Genomic DNA, 22,418 nt, shown 5'->3' with positions numbered 1-22,418 from the left:
CAAAGACACAGAACCCAAGGCAGACAGAGAGAGATGCTATCTTCCGTCACTTCAATCTGGTCCGGGTTCTCAACTCTGCAAGACTTCTCCTCAAGTAGCCACCTTACTGTGCACTCGCTTGTTGTCCCATTTGGTAACTTCAACCTCTTTGGCCCACAGAGATCTTACCTGGTCTCTTTGCACAACAGCAGTTGCTCCAGGACATAAAGCGATGCTTGGAGGAAGGGCAGTAGACTGGCTAAGGATGAGAGGGTCTTTGGTGTGTATCTCAGGGAGAACCCTGGGATAAGAGTTAGGAGACCCAATTTCAAGCCCAAGCCCCTTCATTTACTAACTTTGGATGACTAAAAGTTGAACTCCATGAGGGCAGGCATTGTTACCAATGACTGGTCACTACTATGGTGCCTAGAATGGTGCTTGGCACACAGATCTTCACTAAATGTTTCTAAAATGAATGATCTCTACCTTGATGTTCTCATTTATAAAAATGGATAGATAAGATTTGTCTCTCTCCATTAGGGGTTTTGTGAGGCTCTAACAAAGAATGGACAGATGTCTGTTTTAAAATGCTTTGGAAAAGGTTACCTAATAAGCAAATATAAGCTGGCAAGATTATTACCCAACCCAGTGGCTGAGATAACAGACAAAGTACCAGAGGTCAGGGCTTTACCCATTTCCTTAGAGCTCTTGAAGAAATGATCACAGTTAAATGCCTTCTGGGTGCTAGGCATTGAAGTTGTATTGCAAGTTGCCTACCCAATATCCATTCCACAAGCATTCCTTATAAACAGACTCTGATTTTGTTTGAGCAATAATGTACCCCACCACTGCCTCCTTACAGCTGTGGTGCCTGTGTGACCCAGCTGGAGTCAATCACATAGAACTGCAAATTCAAAGGTGGAACTTCTGGGAAAGTTCTTTAAAGATCTGCCTGGCCAGTGTGCTCTGAGTGTTGACCTATGAACCTCATGAGGTCATAGTTCGATTCCCAGTCAGGGCACATTCCTGGATTGCAAGCTCGATCCCCACAGGGGGTGTGCAGGAGGCAGCTGATCAACGATTCTCCCTTATCATTGATGTTTCTATCTTTCTATCCCTCTCCTTTCCTCTCTGAAATCAATAAACATATATTTAAAAAATAAAAGATCTTTGCCTTTTCCTCCTCCTTCGAATATGGCGAGAGGCCTGAAAGTATACCACCAATACATCTTGCAACTGGACAAACATAAACGCTAAGGATGGTGGGCAAGCATCTGAGTCCTTGATGAAACCCCTGAATGCCTATCTCTGAACTTCCTGTTGTTTAGAAAAATAATCATCTATTTGTTCAAACCACTGTAGTCATATTTCTGTAAAAAGCAGCTGAACAAAATCCTAAATGACACAGTACTGTACTTAAAATAGCTCATTTATGAAATACACATTGCCAATTTTACAGATGAGAGAATGGAAGCTTGGAGAAGTGAAGGAAATTGCCCAAAGCCATCTGGCTAATGAGTGACAGACCTGCCTGGGACTTGATTCCATGCCTGTCTGCTTCTAAGACCCGTAGTCTTTTACTTTTCCCATACTCCCCAAGGGAGAAGAAAGAAAAAAAAGCCATGTTTGTCTCTAAAAACCCTATAGGAGGATTTACAGGGTCTGTAACCCTACCAACTGCCAAGCATGTAGGTGTGGGTATACAAGAGTGAAACAATATGAACAAAGCCCATTGAGCTTATATTTTAGAAGACACAGAATAAAGACTAAATATAAGTCATGGGGTGATAAGGTATAGGGAAAATTAGGTAAGAAAAGAGGACTTTTTAACAGAAAGTTAAATGATGGGGGGTGGGGGGTCGGGGGAAGAGAATGTGGATGGAGTGAGCCTTGTGGATATTAGAAATGAGGCAGAGGGAACGGCAAGTGCAGAGCCCCAGAGGCAGGATTGTGTATGGTGGACCAGCAAGTAGCCAGTGTGGCTGATATGAAATGATCGAAGGGAAAGTGTTAAGAATGGGATTTGTGCTGTGGTTAGGAATTTAGGCTTTTACTCTGAATGAGATAAGAAGTCACAGGAGTGTTCTGATCACAGAATAGATCAAACTTATGATTTGACTTCTGGGCCAATGAGTGGAAAACAGTGAGGAGAGAGGGTAGGGGTGGGACAGGTAGGCCAGATAAGAGGTTGCAGCAACAATCCAAACAAGGGAAGCCAGCAGCCTGAACCAGGGTGGTGCTGAAAGTTGGAAAGTGCTCACACACTGGATCTATTCTAAAGGCAAAGCTGACAAGACTTGCTGATAGACTAGACATGGGAAATGGGAGAGAAAGAGAAGACAAGGATGAGTCCAAGCTTTCAGTTAAACAACAAGGAGCTGCTATTGTCTGAAGTGGGGAGGACTGCAGCAGGACCCAGATTATTTGGGGTGCTAGGGTAGGATCAGGCTGTGTTTGGTTTTGAACAGGGTTAAGCTCTGATACAGAATGAGCACAGTTCATCACTACCTCCTTCATGAAATATGTTCTGCATTCAGCCTCCAAGACACCAGCTCTCAAGTTCCCTCCTATTTCACTGGCCACTTCTCAACCTCCTTTGCTCCCTCTACTTTAAATGACTGCCAGGTATGTAAACAGAGGTATCAAGAAGTCAGTCAGACATAGCCAAGTACAGAGTGTTTTGAGAAAAGGGGAAGGAATAATCAGCCTGTGTCACAACAAAGGATAGCTGTACAAAGATGAGGGCAAGAAATGATATGGGGATTTGGCAAATGCAAGGTCATGGGTGACAAAGACCATGAAAAAATGGAACTGGATTACTCCTAGAGCAGTGATGGCTAACCTAAGACACGTGTGTCAGAGGTGACACGCAAACTCATTTTTTTGGTTGATTTTTCTTTGTTAAATGGCATTTAAATAAAAAAATAAATATCAAAAATATAAGTCTTTGTTTTACTGTGGTTGCAAATATCAAAAAATGTCTATATGTGACACGGCACCAGAGTTAAGTTAGGGTTTTTCAAAATGCTGACACGCCGAGCTCAAAAGGTTCGCCATCACTGTCCTAGAGGGAGGAATAAAGAAAACACATATTCTCTACAGTGGTTCTCAACCTTCCTAATGCAGTGACCCTTTAATACAGTTCCTCATGTTGTGGTGACCCCCAATTTCATTGTTACAAATTGAACATAATTAAAGCATAGTGTTTAATCACAAAAACAATATGTAATTATATATGTGTTTTCCGATGGTCTTAGGCGACCCCTGTGAAAGGGTCGTTTGATCACCAAAGGGGTCGCGACCCACAGGTTGAGAACTGCTGCTCTAGAATCATGGTAGGAAAAGCTCCTTCCTTTAGAACAAACCATAGGCAAGATCCTTTTTCTTTTCCATATCAGGGAAGTTGCTAAGTATATGCCAAAGCCTGGGCATAACTCATTCCTAAATAGACTTGCTTCACAGCCCAGACAAGGTCAGAGGGAGTAAAGGTGGAAAAGGAGACATCAACTCCTTCTGGGAGTGAAATGCCACCAATCTCTTTGCCTGAAGGTCACCCACACCACTCACTCACTAGCCTTCCCCCACATGACTTTTAAGTACATTCCAGATAGAGCTTCACAAGAGATAGCATAATGAATATTTATTATCATTTTAATTTAAAAAATAAGTTCAAAAGTCTCTGAGCGATAAGCTGAAATACAATAAAAAGTAGTATCTGAGTGTTAGACACCTTGCTGGCATGCAATGGCTCCCTTAATGTAGGCAAAGATCCTGTAGAAATTTCTATGTTATTACATATTATCTCCCCTTTTCCCAGAAGAGCCTAATGAAATGAGGAGGACACCAAGGCACAGAGGTAAAGGGACTGGGCTGAGGTCAGACTGCCAGGAGAAACAGACAGGAATTGGACTGAGAAAATCCTCACAGTTCTACCCATAATGCTACCCAGGATACAATTCTATGGCTACTGCTCAGCAGGAGAAAAAGCCAGTGTCTTCTTCCAAGTAATCACTAGTGTCACATCTGTGGGGTAGCAGGAAGAATGTCATGGGGAGCAGGCCCTGACATGATGCCCTGCCCTGTGATCCAGGCCAGAAACCAGTAAATGGGACTCACCCACAGCTCCAAGATACCCTCTGTCACCCTGTCTGGAACACACAGTCCTCACTACAAAGCCCAACCCTCTTTGTGGAAAACCAGCTGCACAGCCTCATCCACATCATTCACAATGTGGGATGCCTCTATAAGCCCTGGACTAAAACTGAAGTCCCGGTGCCCATGGAAGGGAGGCTCCTCTCCTCCCTGAGCAGGCTCTGTGGACCTCAGGGCCTTGGGACTGTATACACCAGTGCACACCAGGATGGAGGCACAGCTCTGGGTTGCTGAGGGTCGCTGCTTCAACAGACCACTCGTCCCCAGCTCCTCTGCCCCCTCATGCTTCGCCATCTGCAGGTACTGGTTGAACAGGTTGGCACCGTAGACATCAGACATAGGATTATCACTGGTAGGGGCAATCATACCGGAAAAGAAAAGAGGAGAAAACTGAAGTTCAGTGTTGTAAGGTGCAGAGAGCAGAGGACAATTGTGGGGCAAGGAGTGTGCATTAAACATAGGGAAACAAGGTGAATGAGAGGGGAAGGGAAAGTTGAGGAGATGGATAGAACTTACCCTACAGCATAGAGCTTCTGGATGGGGGCAGCCCAACCCCGCCTCTCCGCTTGCCGCCTGATCAGTTCTTCTGCATACTGATAAGTGAGGATGCTGGGTTTGCCCATCAGGCCCTTGTATCTCAGCTCTTTGCCTGTCACTTTGCGGTAAATGGTTTCCAGGCACAGCAGAAACGTGCCATGGCCAAACCTGCCAGAGAAGACAGCCCAGCAGCTCAGTCTTCGCTCCCTGGGCTCTCCAGGCCAATTGCCATTCTCTGAGCAGTACCCTTTCACTCCCCCAGTGGTAACAGGTCAAAATGAAATTATGTCTAGTAAGAATTACATTTATTGCCTACATTTATGACCTGCTATTATCTAATAACATTTATTGAGCACTGTTCTAACACTAGAGATACAAATCACATTTAATTCTCAGAAAAACCCTATGAGATCATTGTTCTCATTTTACAAGTGAGGAAACTGAGGCATAAAGAAATTAAGTAACTTGCCCAAGGTGGTAGCACTAGGATTATACCCCAGGTGTAAGTATTCCAGAAAGTTTAATTTTTGCTTTAGAATTGTGGCAGACTACTGGTTGCCGTTCTCCCCTTCTTTCTTTGTGCCAATTTTCACTGAGCATAGTGCTACCAGGTGTAAAAACTATATTCCCTTCCTCCTCTGCAACAGGGTGTGTGGCCATGTGGCTGCACTATAACCAAAGAGTCAATGAAATTAGAAGTGCTGGGCTAAACTTCTAGGAAGTATCCTTAAATTGGGGAGGTGATGCTCTTCTCTACCTTCCCCTGCTCCTCTCTGCCTGGAATGCTGATATGATAGCTGAAGTTCAGGCAGCCATTTGGGATTATGTAGTAAAGGGCTAAGGATTGCACAGCAGGAAGACAAAGGTGCTTCTGTTCCTGACAGGTGGAGCTTCCATACAAGACTTGGACAGCCTACCCCAGACTTATTTCACATGAGAAAGAAACTTTTATCTTTTTAAAGATACTTTTGTTTTGGGGTTTAATCCCTTGCCATTAAACCAAATCGGAACTGATGCTGCACAATATACTGAAGTTATATTTGTGTCATTTATTTATGTAATAAATTACATTTTCAAATTACTGAATGAAAGATTAACCTCAAATCTGGTTTGTAAATTGAAATCTTCCCCTTACTATTCAGTTCACAGCCTATATAACCAAACCCCCTTCAGCTAGTGTCAGCATACCCTAATTTTGGAAGAATAACTCAGAAAAAATACCTAACCTCAAGCTATAGGAAAATACTTAAAACATAACAAGAGAGAACACTGTAATCTCCATCTCTTATGGGCTATTGAGTCGCCCATCTCTTATGGGCTATTGACTTGAGGCAGTGTTGGGCCCTGCTGCCCTATTGATGGATCACACACCCAGCTTACTGGAAGTCATGGGGAGGGGAGAAAAAACTCTAGACCAAGCATGTCGAACTTGGGGCCCATGGGCCCCATGCGGCCCACAACGAATATTCTTGTGGCCCAGCCAATATAATGGTATGCAAGAAACATTTTAATAAAAATTTCTTAACTTAATTTTTACAATATCCTGTTATATACAATCTATATATATAAAGGCTAATACACTAAGTGTCCCTCCAACTGTCCGACCAGTCACTATGACATGTATTGACCACCAGGGGGCAGACGCTCAATGCAGGAGCTGCCGTGATGCACATTTGCCATTTACAGAGAAAGAGCAACGTGGACCTGGCGCTGACAGAGCAACACTCAGCCTCCCCCAAGTGGGACACAGGCCCCGCCACCAATCCAGAGCAACAGCCCACCAAATTGCAGCTGATGCTGCCTAGACCCCATGGTGCAAGCCCAGCCCAGCCCAGAAATGGTGGCTGTGGGCATCGGGTAATGACATCACATAGCAATGCCTGGCTTCCTCTCCTTAGCGACAGGCCATCTACACTAATAAAAGAGAAACATGGTAATTGGCGTACGACCGCTACCCTTCCCATTGGCTAATCAGCATATCCTTATGCAAATTAACTGTCAGCCAAGATGGCGCCGGCTTTAGGCTTGGGGCGGTGAGGAGCCAGCCAGCGATCAGCTGCGGCGGGGAGCTGGGGGTGCCCCGGCCCAGGCCTAAAGCCTCGAGTACAGGCTTTAGGCCTGGGCCGGGGAGGAGCCAGCCAGCGATCTTCCGCGGCAGGGGCGGCGGCGGCGGCGGCTTTAGGCTTGGGGCGGTGAGGAGCCAGCCAGCAATCAGCTGCGGTGGGAGCTGGGGGTGCCCCGGCCCAGGCCTAAAGCCTCGAGCAGAGGCTTTAGGCTTGGGCCGGGGAGGAGCCAGCCAGCGATCTTCCATGGCGGCAGCTGCGGCGGCGGCTTTAGGCTTGGGGCGGTGAGGAGCCAGCCAGCGATCTTCCATGGCGGCGGTGGCGAGCTGGGGGTGCCCCGGCCCAGGCCTAAAGCCTCGAGCAGAGGCTTTAGGCCTGGGCCGGGGAGGAGCCAGCCAGCGATCTTCCGCGGCGGGGGGGGGGGGGGTGGGGGGCGGTGGCCGCGGCGGCGGCGGCTTTAGGCTTGGGGCGGTGAGGAGCAACCCAGCGATCAGCTGCGGTGGGAGCTGGAGGTGCCCTGGCCCAGGCCTAAAATCTCAGCCTGAGGCTTTAGGCCTGGGCCGGGGAGGAGCCAGCCAGTGATCCTTGATGGTGGTGGCGGCCCGAACCTGGGCGCAGCCAGCCAGCGATCCTTGATGGCCACGGTGGCTTGGAGCTGAGGGTGCCCTGGCCCAGGGCTAATGACTCGCTAGAGGCGTTAGGCCTGGGCAGGGGCCAAACCAGCAATTGGTGTGAACTACAGAGGAAACACCTTTTCTGACCTCTGATTGGTTAAGCTCTCTGTATGCCACTGGTAATATTCTTAGTAACTTGGGTAATAAGAGTCCAAAAAGTGATCTAGGGTTTTTTTTTACCACACTCCTGGAGAAAAAAATGAAGGTCTGCTGCTGGAGGGTTAAGAAATGTCATATCCTGTCCTAGCCAGTTTGGCTCAGTGGATAATGCCTCAGCCTGCCCAACGCAGATTCTGGGTTCAATTCTGACCAAGGGCATGTACCTAGGTTGCACGTTCCTCCCTGGCTCCGGCCCAGGTCAGGGCTCATGCAGGAGGCAACCAATCAAAGTGTTCCTCTCACTTTGATGTTTTTCTCTCTGTCTTTCCCTTTCTTTTCCACATTCTCTAAAAATCAATGGAAACATATCCCCAGGTGAGGATAAAGAAAGAAAGAAATGTCATATCCTATGAAAGACACTTCTTGAAAATGCCTAAAGAAAGTTGTCATTTTTTCATGGTAAAGGGACTGGAGTCCGTGTTGATGAAAACACCTTGGTGGCTGCGGTGACTGGCAGTGGCTGCAGCAGCGGGGTGATGGGGCTGTTGCCTTCCCCTGATCAGCCCGGTCGCCTTCCACAAAGGGAGGCCAGACTGTGGCTTAGGCCCGCTCCCCAAGGGGAGCAGGGAGCAGGTAGTAGGACATCCCCTAGGGCTCCCAGTATGTGATAGGGGGCAAGCTGGGCTGAGGAAACCCCCTCCCCAGTGCACAAATTTTTGTGCACCGGGCCCCTAGTCCTATATAATAAAAGCATAATATGCAAATTGACCGAATGGCCGAACAGCAGAACGACCATCGGGATGACCATCCTGGACCATGCTATGACATCCACTGGCGCCAAGCCAGCCAAGGCGGGTGCGATGCAACTGGTAGGGGGCCTTGCCATTGCCCCATGATCACCCTGCAGAGGGAGGCCCAGGCCACCAACCACAGGCTGCGGCAGGTGGATGGGGCCTCCCTCTGTGAGGGAAGCCCAGGTCCTGGGTGCCAGTGGCCGTAGGGAAGCCCAGGTCCCAGGTGCCGGAGGGAAGCCGGTGCTGGCAGCCGGAGGAAGGAAGGCCTACTCTTGCACAAATTTTGTGCATCGGGCCTCTATATATATAAAGGGCTAATATGCTAAGTGTCCATCTGGGTAATGACGTCACATAGCAATCAATGCCTGGCTTCCTCTCCCTAGTGACAACTAGCCTCCTTGGAGTTTCTTCAGCCCAGGAACACGACTTGCTTTATAGCCAGGTGCAAACATTTTACACTTTAATCAAATGTCTGTGAAGTGTTTTCCTGTGCCTCATCTTATTTGATCCTCACAGAAGTCCTGTATTAGGTAGATAGGAGACACGATGGAATCCTATTTTCTTTTTATTAGCTGGAAAATGGAGATTTACAAACTTGACCCGACTGAAAAGAAGAAATGGTGGACCTTGAAAATGACTTCAGGTTTTCTCACTGCGCAGAATATAGTCAAACACTGCTGCAGTTAAATATTTTACCCTTTGTTCTCCCTGTGTGATCTACAATAATAATCTGCTTCGTGTTGATATTTATTGCTGTGTTGCTGACAATTGAAAGAGAAATTGGGGTGCTTCACTGGGCTGGAAAAGTTAAGCTACATCAGAAAGCAGGTCTAATTAAGCAAGTTTATCTATATATATAAAGCTCTCGCTGGCGCCAATCTCATGCATGTGTTTCCTCTGTCATTGTCGATCATGAATCTGGTTGACACTTCTATTATAGAGAAAGGGCAAATAGCGATATTAAAATATTTCTTCTAATTAATTTCCTTTCAATGTGCACAAATTTGCGCACTGGGCCACTAGTTATTAATAACGAACTACAACGTTCGCTTATGACTGATTACTATAATCGTGTTGCATTCATTTCCCTTACACGTCTTACACGCAGGCACACCATTTCTCTCCACTAATACTAGCAGCGAATATTTTAGCAGCCGATTGTCACGCCATTAGCCTTGGACTGACTTGTTTGCTGTGTGCAACAGGAAATATTTCGCTTTTGGAGAACAAGAAAAATAGGTTTATTTGCATTACGCTTATTAGTTTGTGCACTTATTCAGTGTCTGGTAAGTTAATGTTCAAGAAAAAATATTTTTATTAAAATGTTCTATTATTTTATGTTAACGATTACTCATTTATTTCAGCCCTTTGTATTCAGCATGTCTCTATCGAAATAAACCTATGTTTCTATGAAAATTGAAGCTTTTGTTTTTTGTGACCCACATAAACTTAAACCTTGTTTATTTGGCTTGTGTTAGCCTTTGAGTTTGACATGCTTGCTCTAGACTTGGGCCTTGCAAATAAGAGCAGCCAAACAGTACACAGCAGCCATTAGCTGCCCTTCCAGTAAAGGCACCTCCGGGGCCAGAAAAAGGGATGCCTATACTATGCTCAAACTCAGAAAAGGACAGAACAGGTGAGCTCTACACAACTGCACAGGGAGTGTGTAAGCCTGCTCACTACCCGCATGCCTTTGAGAAAGTCACTTATCCACTGGGTCTGTTCTCTGGTATATACAAACATCAGAACAATTATTTCTTTTCCCTGCTCCTGTGTTTTAAGGGCAAAGGGAAACAAAGAATTGAAATAATCAATGCTACAGGGTGAAGGCAAAGAAGGAAGAGCAGTTGAATAATTTGCATTGATATACCTCAGAAACTGACCATTTGGGTTCCTCTAATCAAAAAGAACTTGTTCTGTTAAGATTCTGAAGGGCAAGGATTATTTGTTAAAAATCATCTCAATACATCTTCAGTGTTCAGTAAGCTGCAGTATCAAATGGCGGTGGGAAACTATCAGTAGGACTGCTCAGGCAATAGCTGGAAATGGGCCACCAGGGTCAAGGCCAGGGACTATGTCCTCACCTGGGCATCTTGGCTTCAGCCATCCAAAGAAGATCCATGTTACTGGCCAGGACAGGGAGATGGGGATAAGGGGCCGTCGCCAGACCTGTCCCAGGGTTCCCATTGCTGAGAAGGACATCCATGATCAGCTGCAGGCTTGTCTCCCAGCGTACTGGCTCCCCAAGGAGGAGTACTCCTTTAAAGAGCAAAGGCATAGGGGTAAGGGTGCAGGGCACTTAGCCTGCCCTTTGTGGCGGGCGGGAGGAAGGCCCTCAGAAGACCAGCTGAGGCCACCCAACCACAAGCTCTTCCCCTACAGTACACTCACCTTAGCAAGGGCATGGTTCCCTGAATAGCCTTGAAAGAGCCACTCACCTATTTACCCAAGGTGAACAAAACCCAGGGACCGGGAAGGCACCTCCTAAGCCTTAGGACCTAAGGGCTCATACTGTTATTGTGTCCACCATGTTCACAGAAGTTTAAAACAAGACAAACAACAGTGAGTCTCAGGTCCACTTCCTCTTGCTAACTGATATTCTCCCCACCACCCTACCCATAGGTACTTGGCAAAATGCTCACTTTTCTCAGCCACTTCTCTCTGAGCCCCAGGAGCCAATAAACCTAACAACTAGGAGAGCTGGATGCAGAGTGATAGAGACCTGAATTCCAAGGTTGACTGTGCCAACTTTCCTGATTGTGGGCAAGTTATTTACCTTCTCTAAGCCTCAGCTTCTTCAACTACAATAACAACACCTACTATTGTTATGAGAATAAAAATGAGATATAATAAATAAAGCACTTAACCTGTGCTGGACACATGGTACTCAACAAATGGAAGTTGTGATATCAGCTACAAGACCAGTGAATTGAACCACTGCCCCCTGGAGAGGTGTTCTGGAGGCTGGAGGATGTATTTTAATCATTAAAATGACTGATACTTAGTAGTGAGGATTGTGGGAGGAGCCCAGGGATGCTAGATGCTCAGTACAGTCTTGTTCAATCAAAAACTGCCAATGTCTATAAACATTTGAGTGTCCCATCTGGTATTCATGTAGGGAACAACCTGTTTATAATTAATGAACCTAAACCCTAATTCCATGTAAACACAAAGTATTTTTTGGTAGTTTTCATAAACACTGATTTTTCAAAAAAAAATGTAACTATCACATAAGTCAAGAGAAGGTTATACTTTTCTTTTTTTCAAAATGTTATCAAGTTTAGTCCCTATTTTACAAAATCACTTCACCAATGATGATACTGTCCCTAATTTCTGAGTCACCAATAAAACACACCTATAAACATATATCAATCTGCATTTGTAGCTGTAACATTCATGGTGATGCTATGTTTGGTTCAATCATTTTACTACTTCATTATGTCTTTTTGGAAAATTACTACATATTGAAGTACATATTACCTTACTAAAATGTTTTCCCTTTATTTCTCCCTATTACAATTATATTAAACTAATTAATTGTAACATGTGTATAGGAAGATATATTACCTATTAATTTCATTTTAAGTTAGTAAAGGGGACACTACGATATTTTTGTTATACAAGGAGCAAACTGGGTTTAATGGGCCTAAGGAACACTGGACTAAATTACCCCTAGGTGCCTTTCTACTCTAAGATTTTCTAAGCTTATGATTCTTCTGGAATAAAAAGGCAAATGATATAAAGAAGGAAAGATTAACAACAAATATCTCAGAGGTAGTGAGTGGCAGATCCAACACCAGAACCCAGGTGATCTAATGCTCAATGCCCCCTGGCTACAATAATCTGGAGGGCCTGAAAGGAGAAAGAACAACCCAGTCCCATGCCCACACAAGGAGAGGACCTCATTACCTTCAATAGCGGGGAAGTCATTCCTTGGAAGGGGCTGCCAAGAGACAAAGAACAAGCCCATCAATGCAATGATTACTTTCCACTACAGGACAATCACACACTGGTTTCCAAGGGTGGGTGGGAGGAAAGTCACATTCCAGACAGGACTGAAGACTACCCCATGGTGTAGCCCAAGCTGAGGAGAAGCAAATAGGACTGCGGAAGAAGATTCATGAAGAAAGGTGAAGAGAGAAGAACCAGGCTGGTCACAGAACAGGTTGAGGGATACCACATATACTAGTAAAGGTTAGCTAGGAGGAAAGGTTGATCAGCTGTTTTCTCCTGCAAGGACAGGAAGCAAGATATGGGCCAAGCAAGAGTCTAGAGCAGCGGTTCTCAACCTGTGGGTCGAGACCCCTTCGGTGATCAAACGACCCTTTCACAGGGGTCGCCTAAGACCATTGGAAAACACATATATAATTACATATTGTTTTTGTGATTAATCACTATGCTTTAATTATGTTCAATTTGTAACAATGAAGATACATCCTGCATATCAGATATTTACATTATGATTCATAATAGTAGCAAAATTACAGTTATGAAGTAGCAACGAAAATAATTTTATGGTTGGGGGTCACCACAACACGAGGAACTGTATTAAAGGGTCGCGGCATTAGGAAGGTTGAAAACCACTGGTCTAGAGGAAGGTGAGCCTTTGGAGAAAAAGGAGGCCTTCAGGGTGTGATGGACCATTTCTCTTGCTGTTGGATTAAGAGGCAGAAGCTTTCATGTTACCAACCGCTTCCATTCCTTCTCCAGACTATTACAATCTTATCTCTGCCACTAATCAGCTATATGACCTGGAGTAAGTCTCTTCCCCTGAGACTCAGTCTCTGAGCTGTTCTAAGATCTTTTCCAACTCTGTCATTCTGGTTCTCCACATAATTTGCATGGTTCTAGAAAAAAGCTCTCAAAGGCAATAAAGTACTCTATTTTAATTGGAACACTCTGGGAGAAGGAGAGAAGCTATATAAATGAATAAAAGTAAGCTTATCTGTTTATAACACATTTCATCACATTTTGATAGTAGTCAGACTTATAATATAGGCTATATGATATAAATATATAGAGTTGACATAAAAAAGAGGGTCGGGGCAGTCACAAACTATAGAGGATCAATAAGATGCTCTGTGACTACTGATCAGAAAATATAAATATGAGCTGAACCCAAAGAGAACACAGCAGACACTCAGAACTGCCAGTTACTTTTATAAGTTGGCTGCTTTTCACAAGGAAACTGTCTCAGGATAAAGCAGAACAGTGAAGAATTTGTTAACAGAGGTTAACGATTCTCCCAGACAATACTGGGAAAGGCAGCTACTAAAATACAAAGCTACCAACTGGAGGAGATGCTGGGGCTCTATAAAAGCGTTCTCAGTTAATCACAAACAATGCAGAAAGGAAAGCCCTTTGGAGTGTATAGCTCCTCTGAGCCATTCTGGATATGTGGGGGACAAATCCTTGGCCAGATGTGCTTCTCCAAGAAGGCAATTTGTGAAACATGGATAAGCTGTAGCTCTAACGGTGAAGGGTTGCAAGAGGAGCCCATGAAGGAACAAGAGTCACCAGATGTTCTTATTACCGTGGTCTTTGGCCGCCGTTGGAGATCCACCATGTCAAGCACAGGGAAGGCCATCCGCAGCTCATCCACAGTAACCACATTTTTGAAGCCCAGTCTAGACCAAGATCAGGGAAACAAAGCTGGGCAGTTCTGGGGGAAAAATATCTTTAAAGGAAGGGGAACCATCCTAATCCTGATCAAACTAGTCTACCCAATCCCCAGACAGGAGTGAACTAATGAGCTCAGCAGGGCCAACACCAATCCTAAAAGTACTGACAGGCAGTCTATGAGTGCATAGGCAGAGCGGGGCTGTGTCCCTCCAAGCAATATACCACTGCAGACTGGACACATTTTAGGTGCCAGATCCTACACTGGGCGATACTAGGGCACAAGGCATATAAGAAACTATCCTCAAGGAGCTCACCACCTCCCCAAAGTCCATCACAGAGAGCACTCTGTGAAGTGCTGCCACTGTATGCCAAGAAGTTCAGAATAGGAGACTACTCAGTGGTCTGGGTAGCTGGGCAAAAGGCCTAGAGCAAGCATGTCAAACTCACGGCCCACAATGAATATTTTTGCCAATATAACGGTATGCAAGAAATGTTTTAATAAGAATTTCATAACTTAATTTTTACAATATCCTGTTATACATAATTACTAATAACAAACTACAACATTCACTAATGACTGATTACTATAATCATGTTGCATTCATTTCCCTTACACACCTTACGCACAGGCACACCATTTCTCTCCACTAATACTAGCAATTGCCATTAGTCTTGGCAATATTTTGCTTTTGAAGAACAAGAAAAATAGGTTTATTTGCATTACATTTATTAATTTGTGCAGTTATTCAGTGTCTGGTAAGTTAATGTTCAAGAAAAAATATTAATTTTTATTAAAATGTTCTATTATTTTATGTTAATGATTACTTATTATTTATTTCAGCCCTTTGTATTCAGCATGTCTCTATCGAAATAAACCTACTTTTCCATGAAAATTGAATTTTTTTTTTTTTTTGCGGCCCACATAAACTTAAACCTTGTTTATTTGGCCTGTGTTAGCCTTTGTGTTTGACATGCTTGGTCTAGAGCAGCAGTCGCCAACCTTTTGGACTTCATGGACCACAAGTGGTCCACGGACCACTGGTTGGCGACCGCTGCTCCAGAGGTTTCCTTAAACCAGTGGTTGCCAACCTTTCAGACCTCACGGACCACCAGTTGGCTAACGCTGGTTTAGAAAAGTTAGGCTTGAGCTGAAGCTTTAAGAGGAATTGCATTCCACCAGCATGGGGAGGCCATGGGAGAGGTAAACCAGCTCAGCTTTAGCTCTTCAAGACCTGTCTCCATTTTTCTGTCTTTAATTCCCACTTATAACCTTAACTGGCTATGATTTCAGGTTATTCTCAAAATGAATTTTTCAAAAATGATGCTTCCATCAGACCACCCCATCAGTAATAAACCTGGAGACTCCCCACTGCCCTCATAATAAATTCAGTTACTTCCTGCATTTACTTCTGCAGTTTCCTATACCACCTTCCCTATCCTTATTTCCCCACCCTGTCCCATTACAATCTTCTGCTTCAGGGATCCTCACCATCCCTTCTCTTTCTAGCCTCCTTACTGCTTCTGCATGGAAAACCTGAAACCTCTCCTGTGGCACAGCCTTGCCCCTCCATGAAGCCATAAGCAATTTCTGCTCAAAGGATGTTCCTGTCCCCCTAACTACACCTGTGACACCCAGAACCACCTATACTGCTCTTTTAAGTCTTTAATCCCACGCCATCTGAAATATTCCTTTATTGTATAGGGTGCTTCAAGTATGAGCCCTTCAATTAATTCGCAATTCCACAGTGCTTCTCCTGGCCCCTACTCCCCTTAGACCAGGGGTGGGCAAACTTTTTGACTGGAGGGCCACAATGGGTTCATAAACTGGACCGGAGGGCCGGAACAAAAGCATGGATGGAGTGTTTGTGTGAACTAATATAAATTCAAAGTAAACATCATTACATAAAAGGGTATGGTCTTTTTTTTTTTTAGTTTTATTCATTTCAAACAGGCCGGATCCGGGCCGTAGTTTGCCCACAGCTGCCTTAGACCCTACAGCACAGTGCTGGCACAAAGGAAGTGCTGGACAGGGTCTGCAGGAGCAAATAAATAAGCTGCTTGAGAACAAGGACAATCTTCTCTGCCTTTTGAATATGCATATCGCCCAAAGGATGAATTCATTGTAGATACTTAATTAACATTGCAGATAAGTTGATTGAGCACCATGAAGAACAGCCCTGGAGCAGTGGTTCTCAAACCTAATTACAGAATCACTTAGTTTAATTTTTTAAAATACAGACTGTTGATTTTTATCTCAGACCTAATGACACAGACTCTCCAGGAATCTGTATTTTCAGCTCCCCAGAAGGTAATGATGCAGTGGGCTGGCTTTTGGAAACCACCAGCCACCAGGACTGGCCACACCTGAGGGCTGTCTCTCGCCCTCAAGAGCCCACCACACACCCGATGAGGCCTCCATCCAGCATGCCTCATGATGGTGCCCCCTCAGCCATGGGAGAAAAGTCCCCAGTCCTGCCCCTTTCTCTTCAGCCAGAGTGAGAAGCATCAAAAGGATACACTTGGGCATTTTCCACCAGGGGTCCCTGCCCAGACACTATCATCCGCTTTCCATGATATTGTGAGAAAAGCTTCATGGGACTGTGAGAGAGAATAACTTGATCTGGCTCCACCTGTAGGGACAGCCAAGAGACAGGAGAGAAGAGTTGAGGGGAAATAATGGAAGATAAATAGCAGCTTCTTTCACCTAGGAAGGAAAAAAAACCCTGCCCAGATTAAAAAAAAAAAGGGGGTGGAGGGTTTCCTAGCTCCTAGAAAGTATCTAAACGGGTGTGACAACCACAAGTCTAATTTGGCTCTTGCCACACAAAACAAGCAAGCAGTGCCCTGTCCCATGTGACTCAGGGGTAGAGTGTTGGCCTGAGCACTAAAGGGTCTCGGGTTTGATTCCCAGTCAAGGGCATGTACCTGGGTTGCAGGTTCGATCCCCAGGCCCGGTGGTCAGGGCGTCTTTCTCTTTCCTTCCTTTCCTTTCCTTCCTTCCCTCCCTCCCTCACTCCTTCCCTTCCCTTCCCTTCCCTTCCCTTCCCTTCCCTTCCTTCCCTTTTCTTTCTTCTCCCCCCCCCCCCCCCCACTTCCATTCTCTCTAAAAATCAATGGAAAAAAATATCCTCGGGCGAGGATTAACAAAAAAAGCAAGCAGGACATGCCATCAGTGATGGGTTCTGATACTCACCAATCCTGTCCTGCTCAACTCCCCTTTGAAAAGCAGTTTATGTGCATGTTTTTTGTCACTGTCTTAGAGCTCTGCCTCTAACTTTGACTTTCAGTTCTCAGTTCTACTTAAAGACTTAGCCTTTTAACATTTAAACTAATTACAACAATACAGCCTTTTCTCACAATGTTTTTGAAACCCTCTCTGAAAACCACAGAAGGCAAACAGTTTTATGTCTTTACTCCCTGCATTCATCTTCAAACAGGGTCACCCCATCATCAATCAGCCACTTTATTTACTTTCTTGGTTCCAAGTACTCTTTCCCAAAACTACAAGCATCCTCAACAAAGAAAAATGACTGTGTCAATATGAGATACATGGGCAGCTGAAAGTGGGTGAAGAGGGACTGCTTTCAGGGGACAGCGCTTATTCACATGCATGCATCTTATTTATAAGAAAAAAGGGCCATTACTTCAGATTCCTACTTGGTATACGGAGATTTAGAAAAATGTGACCCTCACCCTGACTAGTATAGCTCAGTTGGTTGAGTGTCGTCCCATGCACCAAGAGGTTGCTGGTTTGATTCCTGGTCAGGGCACATGTCTAGGGTTGTGGGCTCAATCCCCAGTAGGGAGCATGCAGGAGGCAGCCAATCGATGGTTCTCTCTCATTGATGTTTCTCTCAACTCCTTCCTCTCTCTCTCTCTCTAAAATCAATCTTATCTAATAAAAGAGAAACATGCAAATTGACTGTACCTCTGCTACACTCACAAGCCACGCCCACAAAGCCACACCCATAAGCCAGTCAGGAGCAAGTATGCAAATAAACCCAACCAAGATGGCTGTGGCCAAGGAGCTGGAGCAAACAGGAGGCTTGGGTTGCCCCTGGCGATGGAGGAAGCCAAGCTTCCTGCCTGACCTGGCTGGCTCCGCTCAAGGCTACAAAGTTTCAATTACAGAAGATAAATAAATCCCAGATACATGCTTCCAGCCGCTATGGCCTCTGCTTAAGGAGGGTCTGGGAGCTTGGGTTTCCCAGGGCCGTGGCCAGCCTGCAAATAGCCATCGGCCCCTCACCCAGGCTGGCCACACCCTCATGGGGTGAGGGTTCCCACTGGGGGGCTTGGCCAGCCTACAAACAGCCATCAGCCCCTCACCAAGGCTGGCCAGGCACCCCAGCGGGGACCCCCACCCTGAAGGGGGTGTGGCAGCCTGAAAACAGCCCTCAGCCCCTCACCCAGGCTGGCCATGCCCCAAGGGAACTGCTACCCTGATTCGGGACATCCTTCAGGGCAAACCAGCCGGCCCCCACTCGTGCACCAGGCCACTATCTATACTAATAAAAGGGTAATATGCTAATTAGACTGGGAGACCTTCCAGGAGACCTTCCGGATGTTCTTCTGGACAAAGCCATGATGGCGGGGCCAAGGTAGAGGCAGTTAGAGGCCAAGAGGGGAGGGCAGTTGTGGGTGATCAGGCTGGTGGGGGTGGGGCTGTTGGGGGGGGGGGGTAAGCCGACCAGCAGGGGGGCCAGTTGGGGGCAAGCAGGCCATCAGTGGGGGTCAGTTGGAGGTGATCAGGACAGTGGGGGGGGCAGTTTGGAGTGAGCAGGCCAGCAGGGGGGCAGTTGGGGGCGAGCAGGCTAGTGGAGAGGGAAGGTAGGGGCAAGCAGGCCAGCAGGGGGGGCAGTTGGGGGTGATCAGGCTGGTGGGGGGCAGCATTTGGAGGCAAGCAGGCCGGCGGCGGGGGGCAGTTGTGGGTGAGCAGGCCAGCAAGCAGAGTGGTTAGGGGCAATCAGGCAGGCAGGCAGGCAGGTGAGTGGTTAGGAGCCAGAAGTCCCGGATTGTGAGAGGGATGTCCGATCCCTGTAAACCCGCAGTAGAACATCCTTCAAGGGGTCCCAGATTGGAGAGGGTGCAGGCCGGGCTGAGGAACACACCCTCCCCTGTGCATGAATTTCGTGCACCGGGCCACTAGTGTAAACATATTAAGAAAAGAAAAGAAAAATGTAACCCTTACTTTCTAGGGGCTGACAATTCAAAAGAGACAACCCTGATGCCCAGAAGAAATGAATATAAAGGGTATAGGCTGAACTGCCAACTCCATGGGCAGGATTTTTGTGCTTAACATGTATGTATATATAAAAAATTACCCCGTTGATGAGGCTCTACTCATGAGGCTGGGCTTAAACTTCAAGTTATTTTTCAAGCAGGGTTGAAATATTTGTACTGAACTAACTGGCCATGCCCTCAGGCTTATCAATACTGTACTGCACCTGAGGGAAAAAGGCTTAGTCAGAACAAGAGTGGGGGTTCCACTGGGAACCAGGCCCTTGAGTCTTCAGCTGCCTCCTTACCTTAAAGCCCAGTAGAGCTGACAGTTCCTGGGCTTTGTCATGCTGTAAGATGTTCCCAGCATTCGTGACAAAGACCACAGGCACCCGCAGCTTCCCCTGGGCATTCACCAGCCTGCGGAAGGCTTTCAGAGCAGCAGGGATCACTGTATGGCCCCGTACCAGCACTCCATCGATGTCCAACAGGAACCCAAAGGTAGGCTGGCTCTGCAGAGGAGAGAACAGAGCCGCCACTGCCTAAGTCAAGAGGCAGAGAGGAGGAAGGAAAAGACCCTTAAAAAGAGGGACTTGGGCCCAGCCTCCATGGCCCAGTGGTTGAACCTCGAACTATGAACCAGGTTAAGGTTGGATTCCTGGTTAGGGCACATGCCCTGGTTGCGGGCTCAATCTCCAGTGTGGGGTGTGCAGGAAGCAACAGATCAATGATTCTCTCTCATCATTGATGTTTCTCCCTCTCTCTCTCTCCCTCTCCCTTCCTCTCTGAAATCAATAAAAATATATTTTAAAAAGAGAAAAAAGAGGAACTCAGTGCTCTCCCCCCAGGGAGCATGCCCATGCCTTTCCCTTTTCCCTCCCCATTCCAGCCCCAGGCATGTTACCATTAGCTTCCTCACTCCCAAGCTCCAAGGGCCCTTCCTTTACCTCCATATCTTATTTGCTAAGCCCGTTTCTTATAGAAATTGCTTCTTCTACCTCTGTAATTTGCCCAATAAATGCTCTTTAAAAAAAAGAAGAAAAAAAAAAGAAGAGGAACTCCACATCATTCTCAAGTTGCCCAGGGCCTGAAACATAAAATGAGGACATGGGATTTCTGATAGAGCAAATCCATCAATAATAAAGAATTGGTCCTTTTTCATGTATGTTTAAAAACATAGCGATTTTGTTAAAATTATTTTTCCAGCCCAGCTGGTGTGTTTCAGTGGTTGAGCATTGACCTATGAACCAGGAGGTCACGGTTTGATTGCGGTTGGGGCACATACCAGGGTTGAGTGCTCAATCGTCAGTGTGGCCATACAGGAGGCAGCCAATCAATGATTCTCTCTCATCATTGATGTTTCTATCTCTCTCTTCTTCTCCCTTCCTCTGGGAAATCAATAAAAATATATTTAAAAAAATATTTTTCCATAATTAATATAAAGAATTTTAAATTGAAAAATAGAAATTCAAAACATAAATCTCTGCACTTTATTTTTAAAAATATATTTTTATTGATTTCAGAGAGGAAGGGAGAGGAAGAGAGACAGAAATATCAATGATGAGAGAGAATCATTGATTGGCTGCCTCCTGCATGTCCCTACTGAGGATCAAGCCTGAAACCCGAGCATGTGCCTGACTCACCTGACTGGGAATCGAACTGTGAGCTCCTAGTTCATAGGTCTACGCTCAACCACTGAGCCACACCAGGTGGGCAATCCCTGCACTTTAACACAATCAATTAATATTTTCTGTTTTTAATTAATTAATTTATTTATTTTCAATCATAACCTAAGGACATGCTTAGAGAGAGGGAGGGGAGGAGGGATGGAAAGAGAGAAACATCAACCTGTTGTTGCCTTCCATATACACCCCAACTGGGAACTGAACCCGCAACCCAGGTATGTGCCCTGGTAGGGACTCGAACCAGCAACTTTTCAGTGCACAGGGCAAAGCTCCAACCAACTGAACCATTATGGCCAGGCAAATATTTTCTCTTTATTTTTTTCTATTCTTGTTTGTCACATAGCTACGACTATATATGTGTAATTTTTCATCTTGTTCTTTTGCTTGACATACAAGCATTTTTACCTGTTATAATAGCCTTCATAACCATCTTTTAAAATTTTATTATAACCATACACACAGGGTTTTTAAAAAACTGCAGATATAAATATTTTTTAGGGTTCTTGTCTCCTTCTTCCACATAGTGCTATTCCCTCTTGTATATTTTCCAGAAACTTTTTTATAAATAGTCAAAATTTCTTATTAACTAACACACAAATGGCATTATATTGTACTTTCTTTTCTATCTTTCCTTTATTTAGTTGGTATGTCTTTGTTATCTTTCCAGATCAATACACAGCTACCTCTTAATCATCATTTCTGGCTCCATACTATAGTGAGTGAATAATCCACTAAACACTGTTTACCCTATATTAGACATTTAGGGTTTTCTACATTTTTACTACTATAAATAATGCTATAAGGAACCTCTTTATGCTTACTGATTTTTCCACATTATCAATTTTTCTTTGAGCTAGATTCTTAAAAGTAGGAGTAGTAAGTCAAAAAACTGCAAACATTTTAAAGACATAACACCTCCTGACAAACTGTTTTCCAAAAACACATCAACTTACATGGCCAATGGAATGCATTTTACCCTTGCCAATACTGATTTACAAATGTATCAAAGAGTTTAATTATCAAACATCTAAATTAAAAAAGAAATAGTATCTCATCTTGTTATGGCAGAAATCAGGCCAGCGGGAAGTGATAAACCAAATGTACTTGGAGGTACAGAAAAGGACTGTTTATTAGCACCAGTACTAGCTCAGCAGAGTCCTCTCCAGAGGCTGAGCGCTGAATGCAGCAAGGTTTTTGCCTTATATACATTTCTAGGTTTCTTGTCTCCTATATATGGCATACATACACATTCTAGACATTCTTTCTATGTTACATGCTAGGCTTCCAGGTATCTGCTGCAGTTAGCAAAGGAGGGGTGGAGCGCCTCAACTTAGCAGAGCTCGGACCCTCAGCGCTGGCCAGGGGTCGCCCCTCTGTCGGGCGTGGGGCAGCAGCCTGCCTCTCCCTATGCCCTGGCACTGCCTGCCCTCCCACAATTGCCCCTTGTTCTCTGCTGTTTCTACCACCGCATCGTGCCTGCAGCTCGGAGCCTACGGCCAGGCCTGTGGTGCGGGCTTCAGCAGGGTGGGCCCGGGAGCTGAGCAGGCCCACGCTGACCCTCTGGGTCCTGGGCCTCAAGAGCCGCTGCTTGTT

The 22,418-nt window shown here is 45.4% G+C and overlaps 1 protein-coding gene across 7 annotated transcripts in view; it reads right to left on the bottom strand.

The window, feature by feature from the left end:
• The window catches only part of HDHD5 (haloacid dehalogenase like hydrolase domain containing 5), a 41,824-nt gene that overhangs the window by 2,239 nt on the left and 17,167 nt on the right, over positions 1-22,418 (bottom strand). For 3 of the 7 annotated variants that reach the window (XM_070409192.1, XM_070409193.1, XM_070409194.1), the window contains exons 2-7: positions 19,449-19,652; positions 16,438-16,550; positions 13,832-13,925; positions 12,208-12,241; positions 10,383-10,557; positions 4,648-4,836 (exon numbers count right to left, since the gene is read on the bottom strand). In XM_070409192.1, the coding sequence (XP_070265293.1) occupies positions 4,648-4,836; positions 10,383-10,557; positions 12,208-12,241; positions 13,832-13,925; positions 16,438-16,550; positions 19,449-19,652 (809 nt within the window). Of the gene's footprint in view, positions 1-3,612; positions 4,481-4,647; positions 4,837-10,382; positions 10,558-12,207; positions 12,242-13,831; positions 13,926-16,437; positions 16,551-19,448; positions 19,653-22,418 lie in introns of those variants that run through there. The other 4 variants (XM_070409189.1, XM_070409188.1, XM_070409187.1 and 1 more) reach the window with 3 other exon arrangements.

The sequence above is a fragment of the Myotis yumanensis genome, unplaced genomic scaffold, assembly GCF_028538775.1.
Source record: "Myotis yumanensis isolate MYYU_CA2020_CCGP unplaced genomic scaffold, mMyoYum1.0.hap1 SCAF_3, whole genome shotgun sequence".
Classification (NCBI taxonomy): domain Eukaryota; kingdom Metazoa; phylum Chordata; class Mammalia; order Chiroptera; family Vespertilionidae; genus Myotis; species Myotis yumanensis.
This window is presented reverse-complemented; position numbering and strand designations above follow the sequence as displayed.